The sequence below is a fragment of the Crocodylus porosus genome, unplaced genomic scaffold (assembly GCF_001723895.1).
Source record: "Crocodylus porosus isolate Cpor-Errol unplaced genomic scaffold, CroPor_comp1, whole genome shotgun sequence".
Classification (NCBI taxonomy): domain Eukaryota; kingdom Metazoa; phylum Chordata; order Crocodylia; family Crocodylidae; genus Crocodylus; species Crocodylus porosus.
Window position 1 is genome coordinate 33,259,629 of NW_017728906.1, and position 11,536 is coordinate 33,271,164.

The 11,536-nt window shown below is 42.8% G+C and overlaps 1 protein-coding gene across 1 annotated transcript; it reads left to right on the top strand.

Annotated features, from left to right (window-relative positions):
- Positions 1-1,699: 1,699 nt before the first annotated feature.
- Positions 1,700-11,236, top strand: N6AMT1 (N-6 adenine-specific DNA methyltransferase 1 (putative)). Its single transcript, XM_019528804.1, has 6 exons — positions 1,700-1,873; positions 3,636-3,722; positions 5,103-5,193; positions 7,339-7,422; positions 8,606-8,747; positions 10,725-11,236. The coding sequence occupies exons 1-6, from the start codon at positions 1,731-1,733 to the stop codon at positions 10,829-10,831; spliced, it is 654 nt and encodes a 217-aa protein (XP_019384349.1). The 5' UTR covers positions 1,700-1,730; the 3' UTR covers positions 10,832-11,236.
- Positions 11,237-11,536: the final 300 nt, after the last annotated feature.

Here is an 11,536-nt window from a genome sequence, read left to right on the forward strand (position 1 = left end):
CTGCGGGGCTGTGCCAGACTCTTCCCAGGGGTGCAGACTCCCAGATCTGTGCACCAGATGACAGGAGGCTGCTGCTGCCACCTGGGACCAGTGAAAGACTGATACTGTTGCTGGCCCCAGGCAATAGCGGCAGCCTCCTGTCATCTGGTACACAGATCTGGGGGCCCGTACCCCAGCGAGGGCTGCGGAGCTGTGCTGGACTCCTCCCAGCTGTGGAGCTCCTCAGAGTGCAGCCCAGTGGCAGGAGGCGGGGAGAGCCAAGGGTGCACTCCGATCAACTCTGCCAGCCCCATGGAACTCGGAGCAGCTGCAGGAGGTGTGGGAGAGCCAGGGCTGCGTTCCACCTCCTGCTTCCAGGCTGCTCTATGGGGCTGCGGAGCCGCTCGGAGCACAGCCCTAACTCTTCCCAGCCTCCTGCCACTGGGCTGCTTCAAAACTTGAAACGTTTAAAAATGTTCCAAGTGCCATTTCATTTCGAAGCTGTCTCAAAGCTTTTTGTTTCATTTTAAGATTGCTGTTTCGAGCTCAAAACAGCTTTGAAATGAAACATTCGGTGAAATTTTGCACTGCCCTACTCTTAAGCCCTGGGTGGGCCACAACTTAACACCTTCAAGTTGCTTAAAGAACTCTTTATCCCGCATCAAGTTCTGCTACTCCAGGGCAGGATTATCTCTTATCTGCATGACCTGGCTCAGTGGGAGGTTTACTATACATTACCTTGGCAGGTACTATCCCCATGCCAGAAGAGTGGTCTTCCCTGGGCATGACTAAGAAGACCACCTCAGCGGTCACAGTTCCCTTGCCAGGTAAGCATAGGCTACGCTTGGTCTGGACTGAGAGGGCCACTTACATATTCCTTTTTTTTAAAAGACATTTTTCCTGTTTCAAGCAAATCAAGTCCAAATCCAAGAGTCAATCCAGAACCATAAGTGGCCCTACAATGAATGGGCAAACATCCTCCACCCCCACCAGGGGCTTCAGATATTTCCAAAAATCTTTTGGCAAGCATCCTACTTGCAAGCCCAATCCCAGAAGCTTGGGGTATGGATGCCCTCAAGTTCTGCCTGCCCTCAGCCATATGGCCCTAGGAACAATCTAGGGAGAAGCTTCCCACTTCCATAAAATGGGCATTAAACCCCACCTCAGCAGGTACTAAACCATGCCAGAACAGTCATTCTCAGGAGGCTTAAGGAAAACTGTCTTGTTGGACCCAGATACATGGTGTTTTCCCTGCATCCATTTTTAAAATTAATATATCATGGTCAACTGGTATCACCTGCCCCATCACCGACCAGTCAGCAACTGGTGGGGGGAGCCTCAAACTGTTGGGCACCAGCCACGGTGTCCCCAGCACAGGCTGGCAGGGCAGCACCTCAGGGACTCAGTAGTTCAGAGGCACCAGCTCGCACAGGCAACAGCCTCTGTTGCTGCACGGCAGGCACGAGACAGCAGGGCGAAGGCCTACACAGGGGAAAGTGAAACGTGGGAGGAACATAGCGCCCGACCCCGCCGCAGACGATTGCTTACATCACGCGGCCGCAGCTCCGCCCTCTGTAGCTCCGCCTCCTACCCAATTGCGTCAGATTGGTAACGCGGCCCCACCCATCATTCCCTGCCATCCATTGCCCCGTGATCTCCCCCCCACCCCTGCAAGGCAGCTCAGCCGAGCACCGAATCACGGATCGAAAAGGGCGTTAAACTCCCGCGCATGCGCAGTCGACCAAGCGGCAATGGCGGCGCCTGCGCTGCCCACACCGCAACACCACCACGTGGGACCGCACGGGCCCTTCCGAGATGTGTACGAGCCGGCCGAGGACACCTATTTGCTGCTGGACGCGCTCGAGCTAGACGCGTCCCAGCTACGAAACACCCGGTGCGCATTACGTAACTAGGGGAAGAAACCACTTGTGGGGGGCTGAATAACCAATGGGAGGAGCCGACGCCGCTTGTGTAGCCGTGCTATTGGGCTAGTAGCCTTAGCCTTCTGTGTCCTACTGGCTGCCTGCGAGCGCGAGAGGGGGACCGAACAGCCAATGGGAGGAGCTGAAGACCTGCCTCGCGCTTGTGCTTCGGTACCATCCAGTTGTAGCTGCCTCCGCCCGCCGCTTCCTATTGGCTGCCAGTGAGCGCGGGAGGGAGACTGCAGAGACAATGGGAGGAGCCGAGATGGGTGCGGGGGACGGAGCCAGCAGGTGTTTGAGGTGTTTGCCTCAAGCGCCTGTGGGATGGGCTGTATTATTGGCTGGGCCCATTTGGAGCCTTCAGAAGGGGGGGAGCTGGGGCAGGGTGGTAGTTCCCAGTGTAGGGGGCACTAAGCCCATGTGGGGGACCTTGCCGTTGGCAGCAGCACCCAGCCAGACTGAGGGTAACTCGGTGCCTCCATGAGCCTCTGCAGATCCCAATATGGGGCTTCCCTGCACCTGCCCCTGGAAACCTACACTCCCTTCCTCATCCAGGAGGGTGGGCAGGAAGGCTGCCTGGTGCTTGGAGCAGGCATGCTTATCTCTGTGACTCAGGAGCCACATTCTCAGCCACACATTCAAAGGAAAGCTGGATAGAAATCAGCGCTAGAGGCATCACATGTGCAGTGGTGGAGCCACTGCTCTGCCCAGCTCCACAGGGCCCCCCAAAGCATGGGGCTCGGGGTGGTTGTTCTGATTTGCACCACCCTGCGGATGGCCCTGATGCTGGGAAATGTCTCAGTTGCTGCAGGATCTACAGCACCATAACTGGATATAGCTGTCCCTGAGTTTTTAATGTGCTGATGCTTAAATTGAAACACCAGCCACCGTGGATGCTATTCTGAACCATTTCCTGCTTAGAGGACACAGATTTGCTACAGCTAAGTTTGCCAGTGCAAAAAGGAGTGTGGGTTTTCATCCCTCTGTGTAGGTTTACTACATAATAGCAACAAATTTACATTTGATGGTAATTTTTTGCTAAACTTAAGATTACTTTCTAACATAATCCTCAGAGAAAAAAAATTGTTCAGTTACAGTGTGTCCCTGCCATCATTAATCTATCTTTATTGTGCAGGGAATGGATTGTGTTTCTCTCTCATTCCTTATTCCAGTAAGTTGTTCTATGTTGGTCTCTCTTATACTCAAAACATTTCCGGGCCATTAGAAGTACCATATGAACTGGACTAGGTAGCATGCAGGGCATTCATTTTAATATCGTTCATCTTGGAATTTCTGAGATATACATGTCAAGGGCCAGCTTAAATATATTTCTGCTTAGCACTTAAGATCCTTGTTTTTCTGGGCAACCTTGCTTCAAACTCTTATGCCACAGCTGCTGGCAGAATTTCTACCAGCAAGTGGTAGTAATGAACAGAACCACTGAGATTTGATGTCAGTGGAAACTGATATTGGGTTGAGGTGAAAAAAACTAACAACAGGATTGTGACAAGTGGGAAACATTTTGATTCTTCAAGAGCACCAGTTATCACCAGAGACAGATCAGTCAATGTAAAGCAGATCTCCCATTGTGCTGTGAGGGCAGCATGACCAATAAACATTCCACCATCACTGGTTGGGAATGCCTCTGACCACAAGTTTGGCAGCATTCCCCTGTCTGGTCCTTCTGTTCTTGTAAATACATGATGTATTCATTTTATTTTCTTTTAAATTTAGAGTTGAGATCTGCCTTGAAGTAGGCTCAGGCTCTGGTGTGGTTTCAACATTTCTGGCTTCCATTGTTGGACCCAAAGCATTATACATGTAAGTAGAATACCAAAATTTTAAATTACTGCATTGACACAACTCTAAGATGACCCAGATCTTAAAATTACCCCCCAATAATTAGATTCTGTACATGAAACACTTATACATTTGTTATAATTTTCCATATACATAACCTAATTATTGCGGAGGGGGTCATATTTAATTTATTGCCCTCCTCACCACTGTAGGTGGGTAGGCAAAGGGGGGCAGGTAGTGGGATGTCAAGCAACTTGCCCTCTGCTTGTGCCTGCCACCTCTGTCCCTGCCTGCCTCCCATCTTCTTCCCCCCAGCTTCTGTCCCGTTCTCCCCCTTCTAGCCTCTTTAATCTTGCTCTGCACAGGCAGGCTAGAACAGCGCCAGGGCCTGGGGCACTGAGCATGGCCCCAGCTTATCCCTGTAGCAGTTATGTGGGCTATATGAATGTTGCTACAGGGCCAGGCTGGGGCCATGCTCAGTGCCCCAGGCTGCAGCCTGCATAGAGCCTGCTAGCATGGAGCAAGGGTAAGGTGGGAAAGCAGGGGTTGCACGGTGTGGAGGAAAGATGGCCGGGTGCAGAGTGGTGGGGAAAACAGCAGCTCTGGCTACAGCCGACCCCAGGGTGGGGTTGAAACCCAAGCCACAGCAGCTGCCTGTGCCCATTCCCCTCATACTCAGTTCTAAGATGAGGGGCTTCCTCCCACTTCCAGTGTTAAATGAAGTAATTGAGGGAAATTTACCAATCTTACCAGTACAAAAATCTAATATATGTTGTAAACAGAACAACCATCCACTATGGATTGATTTTTATTAACATTGGAGAAAAGGAGATGTAGAAAGACCTTACCGTTTCAGAAATAAAGTAATTAATATGTGTTTGTGAGAATAATTAAGCAGTTGGCTATTATGATACCTCACTTACTTGCAAACTAAAGGCTACCACTGATAACTTTTCTTGGAAGTTCCCAAGAATTAGGTAATTTCATTAAATAATGAGATTCATTCAGGTAATACTGGAAGTTTGAGAAGACCTCATATAGTAATGAATCACTTTTCTAGCAACATTAATTAACTGGAAAGTTTTGTGTTAAAAAACCTATCAGTTGGGTTTTGCTTGTTAGTGAGACAACTGCATGTTGTTTATTAATAATACTTCGAGATAAAATCTGCTGCTGTGTAATGTTTTTATTCTCGTTAGCTTTTAAATATTTAACTTACAGTACAGTAGTTATAGTTTTCAGCACTGCATTATCTGGTGTTTGATTATCTAGAATGATTGCGGTGCTAATTATTCCAGATAATCAGTGTTCTACTTTAATAACATTCAATAGATTCTTTAGTTTAATTTTTTTTTAATTGTACCTTGTAACAGTGAAGTACCATTAATGTCTTACTTTCAGATGTACAGACATCAACCCTACAGCAGCTTTTTGTACCATGGAGACAGCTCTACTTAACAAAGTTCACATTCAGCCAATTATTACTGACCTGGTAAGATAAGTTTCTATAATGTAACCTTCAGATATTTCAGAACTGCAAAACTATATAGCAGAGACTTGCCTGGAAGCGATTAAATATTTTACTGCAGTATTTAATAAACTACATCAGTCTTGTTGAAAGCATACTACACGTAAATATTTATTTTATTATTTTGTAAGGCACTCCTTCCTGTTGATGCACTCCCTCAGATATTGTTGCAAGCTTACAAAAAACAAAGTTAAAAGTAACCACAATGCCTGGAAAAAAACACTGCCACTCTCAAAAATTGGTCCAGAACATTTGAGGTGGAATACTGAATGTGAAAGGAAAGGACAAAACAGCTAATATGGTATCAAACTGTAAAGAAAGTCTATGCCACATGAGTCCCTCAGTTGCTAAAATACGGCTAGTGCTGAATTACTTGTAAATGGATTTGAAAACTGAGAACACCTATAGCTTTCAAGTGGGTGACTAACTTTATACCCAGGGCTATAACAACCTATAAATGCCCAAGTCTAAATGTTTTGTCTCTGTTTATAAGTTCCCTTGCATCATGATTCATTTAAATAAAGAATGCACCACATCATGGGAAAGTAGGTTTTACATTTCCTGTGTAAGACATTTAATTTTAAAACACGTTATTAGCTAGAATATATGAATACTTGTCAACAGTCCAGTTTCCAAGTGGAAAATTATAGCATCACACAGCAATGAACAGATAGCAGATGTTTAACTTTGCATAATTTCAGACCTGGGCTGAGTGTGAATCTGAGCAAGAGGCAAAAAACTGTATATCATCTGATGCCCTTAAGTAGTATAGCTTCTTTCTTTCTCTCTCTTACTGTTCTGTAGCTCTAATTCACGGGCTGTGGGACCCTGCTGAGAATTCTGTAGTACTATCCTGTGTGTTTTGGTCTATGTACTGCCCCAGCACAGTGAGACGGACATAGTGCTCTTGGACTAAGTGGGAAGACTAAGCTGTTCAGAACCAAATGTGATAAATTTAATGCATTGCTATGGAGTGGAATGGAAAATAGGGGCAGGTGCTACTGCACTTCAGTTGGTTTATATAAGATAATATTATCACTCCCGTGGGAAATCACTTGCAGTACAGCTGAGCTGTGCCTTCCTTTCCCATTCCCATTATACCTGTTTTTAACCAGCCTTAAATGTCTGGCAAATATCACCAAATAGGACCCCAAACAGTTCACCCAGAATTCCTCTGTCACCCCTCCCCTCCGCACATGGCATATGATTTGTGTGGCTCTGCCATCAATGAAGTAGAGCCAGACCAGGGTGCCCTTCATCTTATCTGCATATACATTTTTGGAGGATCCCAGGACTTATAATAAGAACACCTAATTCCAGTCATGAATGGTGGCCTAATTAGCACATACCCCCACAAAGGATCTATCTGAAGTACACATGCATACTAAGCAGTGCTGAGGTGTGTGGTCAACATAGCTTAAAATCATGTGGATTTTAGTGGGTTTCAGCTCAGTGAACCATAGGATAAATTATGAGGTTCTTAACTTTGGACAAATGTGAAGTATAGTTTGTACTATATGTTAGAGGGTGCCAGAGTGCTGCTTAAAAGTGTGTTTTTGGAGTACCTGTACTAGAACTTGCAGTAGTTTCAAAAAGTAACATGCATCAGTTCTAGATGAACTAAGTCTATGGGTACTATATACAAACTAATACAGCTATGTTTAATTTCAAGGTCAGTGTTTTCATGTTTGTTCCTCTCAGCTGTGTGCTCAGAGAGAACAGGATTTGACAGTAAGGTGAGGGGTAGGGAAGGGTTGCAGGGGGGAGGCAGAGAGCAAAGGGGCTACCTGAGACATTTTCCCTGCTATAGCAATGGGAGGGGGACAAACTCAAGGCAAACTTCCACTAATTAGAGTCTATGCCTGGAAATCGTAAGAAACTTATAAATTTTCCAAATATAAAAACTAATTATTGAGGGGTCATTTCATGATCCAGGTAATCTTTCATTTGAGTAAATACGGTGTTCAGCTTAGCTTCCCACTTAATTCCATGCACGATAAATGTGCAGTGTTGTAACAATTATTTGTATAAAGAGCAATATAAGTCTGTGTTTCTGTTACCCTTCAGGTGTGTAAAAGAACCTGTTCCATACCTTGATTTAATCTCTAGGTCACAGGACTGGTACCAAGATTAAATGGAAAAGTTGATATATTGCTGTTTAATCCACCTTATGTGGTGACCCCTTCTGAAGAGGTAAGATATGAGGATTTGCAATTTAGAATCAGTCTCTTACAGTACGATTTGATTCTCTTGTGACAAATCGGTATTTAATCTCAGTTCATTAAATTACTACTATTCTGAGTTGCAGTGGTTTGATAAAGAGCAAGTGAGTATGGAGCCACTGATGATCACATAACTTTTTACAGGAAATATCAACCACTAGATTTGTAGCACTTTGTTGCACAAGGTATGAAAGCATTACCTACCTCTATTTCCATAGGAAATTTAGTAGTTTTCTACAGGAAAATAGTTTTCCATTGGAAAACGCCCATTTCCCAAAATAAGGTGTGTTCCTGAAGGGGGAGAGGTGCAATTAACAAGAGCCTTCTAAGTGTGAATTGACAGATTCTCTTTTGGTTCTTCTGAAATTAAAGATTCTGAATATTTTTTTTTTTTTCACACAATTTTAAGGGGCTGTTTTTGCTTTGTTTTGAAACTTTTCAGCCTGATTTATGGTGAATGCCCCACCTTTATTCCCCTCCCCCTATCCCACCAGATGAAAATTGCACTTCTTGACCTGCTTTAATTTTTCTTGCAGTTATTCAGGCCTGTTATTGGAAACTTACACTAATGCCAGTTTAAAAGTACCTTTGACTGTACAAAACAGTCTATTTTCAAACAGCTGCAAACAAATTAATGCATTTATGTCTCTGAAGCACATAAATAAGACACATCTGATGAATAAATAGTATTGCCATCTAGCAATTTTGATGTTTAAAATGGTTTGGCTCTTCTGGGTATGGACAATGGTGGGGGATCCTAAAGTGTTGCAAACATCTAGTGCACTGGTTTCTCAACCTTTTTTGTACCAGGACCCAGTTGTAAACATTGATGGCCAGTCCTGACCCAGTGCCTGCCTCTCCTGACCTGCTGCATTCCACCCCCGTCCCCAGTCCCTCAGTGTGGGGCAGGGGGCCAACGGTTTGGAAAAACCACCACTTCCCACGTTTTTCTTCTTTAAAAGAGAATCCCTTTTTAAAGTTTGTTGATCCATTTTTAGAGTGTGTTCACAACCCTTTCATATATTCTTGCAACCCATTTTTGGGCCGTGACCTACAAGTTGAGAAATGCTGATCTAGAGCATTTATCTGTATAAAAGTTCAAATACTTAGCAAAGCAATTTTATCATCACTTTTTTTAATTTAATTTACTCTAGGCAGAAAGCCATGGAATAGAGGCTGCCTGGGCTGGAGGCAAAAATGGCAGAGAAGTAATGAATAGACTTTTTCCTTTAGTAGCAGATCTGCTTTCAACAGGAGGATTATTCTATTTAGTCACAATTAAAGAAAACAATCCAGGTAATGGACTTTTTATAATATGCACCAAACTCTACTTAATAATGCAGACATCAGGCTGACTGATATAGTATATGGTAGTAGCAAGTTGCATTGGGTTGACAACATTTATTAGCATTAATAGGCATTCTTTGAAGATCCTAATACAGACTAGCATGTATTTGTGGCAGTCTTTATCAAAGAGGACTACTTTTTAAAGTGTTTTGTCTTTCTTGAAACTAGCATGAGCTAAATCTCCAAAGAAAATTTTAGATGCCTTGCTCTCCAATGGGATCTTCAGGCCTAAATCATTCGATTTATATTCTAGTCTTCCCAAAAAACTCATTGCCACCTTCAATTAACAAAAAAAGAAAGCATATATAATAAAACTAAATAACCCAAAACTCAACCCAGCCTGCTAAAAGTCTGCCCAAATGAAAATGCCTGACATTGCTTCAGAGTATGTAGGCTCCTCATACAGTCCATGAGAAGAGTTAGGTACCTAAGAATGGATTTCACAGAAAGCAGCAAAGGCCATTTATAGATGTACCTTTTGTCTGCTAGAAATCCAGTGCATTGGAGCGAGATGCAAGCTGATGTGCCCAGCCCTGCATCACATACATTTGTATAAATGGCACAGTGCATACTGGCACACAGAAAAGGGCAATGGTGAACTTTTGAACTAAAACACCTTTGATATGCTTTAGTTCACAAGCGTCACTGCTATTTTCTCAGCACTGATGCATGTTTCACTATTTATGCAAATGCATGCACTGCAGTGCACCAGGCACTTTAAAAAGTGCCCAGTGCTGCATCATATACATACGTACAGGTGCCCAAATCAACTAAGAATCTGTCTAAACTAGTCAGAAGGAAATGCCAGAAATGGGGTGGGGCCTAAGTCCTGCTGCTTTAACATAAGTAAACAGCTAACTCCAGTCTGGGTGGATCTTTCATGACCAAAATGGAAATGCTTAATGCAGCTCAGCACCTAACCAGCTTTGTATCCATTGAGCAGGGTCTATTTGGATAGCACGTTGTGACTTGGGTACCTTGTTCTGTCTAAGTCCTGTTTAGGTACTTACAAGGTCACTTGAAGCTGGCCTTAAATCTCTGGATTTAGCCCCAGTGTATTTTTCAAGAGCTAAGTGTTGAACAACATAGTAAGTATAGGAAAAACACTGTTGTCATTACAGCATCATGGGCTGTCTCTGCTAAAATGAAACAAAAGCTACAAAAGGAACTTCAATGTTTGGGCACTTTCATAGGGCAAACATGAGGTTTACAGCTGCGTTTCATAGAATGTTCAAAAATAGTGCTTGAAACCTGAGTGATCTGGAGAAATATTTTTAATTGAAGCAGTTTAAAATGATATCTTACATAGCATTTGTAACTTTATAGTTCAGTATGAATCATTATACTAACTGAACTTAACCCACTGTGGCATATACAGATTATTAAAAACAGTTAAGCAGTTTGAGTCAGGAACATTTGAGTATATTTTAAGCTAAGCTTTATAGTAAAGTCGCTGCTTTTTTACATTGTTAAACAGGTATGAAAATCTTGATGTCCAATACTAGAAAGCTAACATTCATTACTGTTGGATGGTTTACTTTGCTCTAATCCAGAGGTTCTCAAACTGTGGTCTATGGACCACTAGTCCATGAGCTCCGTTCAGGTGGTCCGCAGAATGGTTGCAGAACAATCGAGAATAGCTGTATTTATAAGACTACTGACATTAAAACATGAGTTGTATGCTTTGATTTGTAGAACAAAAAAAGTTAAGTGGTCTGCCAAGACCCTCAGCAATTTTTCAAGTGGTTTGCAAAGGAAAAAAAAGTTTGAGAACCACTGATCTAATCATTTAAAGGAGCATGGTAGATGTTTTGTAACACTGATGTTTTGCTTTGGTTTTAGCCAATAGTTTAAGGCAGAATAGGCTTGTTTTAGCTTTAAATTAACAGTTAAACTGACTCTTTAATGTTTAATTTTTCATTACAGATGAAATTTTGGAAATCATGAAACAGTGTGGTTTAAGGGGTACTAAAGTACTTTCCAGACAAGCAGGAAGAGAAATGCTCACAATTCTCAAATTCAGCAAATCTTGATGGCTGCTCCTAACCTTCTGTAGGCTGGAGATTGTTAAACCATATGTGGTTCATTTTTCTGTGTGTCAAGCTAATTTGTGACTTTAAACCAAAACTCAGCCTACCTCCCTTAGGAAAAAAAAATCTTGTCATCTCTTGAGCACTACAGACAAGTTAATCAAGGTTGTCCTTGTTTCTGCACTATGACTGTGTCAGTGTGCTGTGACATGCAGTCCATAAGAAGGTAGTTGTTTGTGGGCTTTGGTCTTGTATGTAGTGTGGTAGAAGAGCTAAAAGATGCACTTTAAAGGCGGGTATTTACATCTTAAATTTGGCTATTATTTACTTTGTTTTATAATTGGAAAATTAAGTGAACTTGTGTATATTTTTGTCTTTCATTGTCATTCAGTTAAAACATTTTTGTTACTGTTTTGTCTTATGATAATTATTTCTTACCAAAAGCTTTGGTTAAATCAGTATTCATCAAGCCACTGATCTTCTCCAGTTGTCTTGTCTCAAGCACATCTTCTGTATTTTTGGCAGTCTCTTGAAATCTAGTAACCAGATATTGAATCTTGCTGCCATAATGGGGAAAACTTGATCTTACCTTGCTACTCTACTGTAAATATCCAATTATAGTTAACAAACTTCAGAACTCGGTGTCTATCAGGGCTTTAGCTGAATACCCTGGGTAAATCAACAATGCAAGAAGCTAATTTCAGTCCA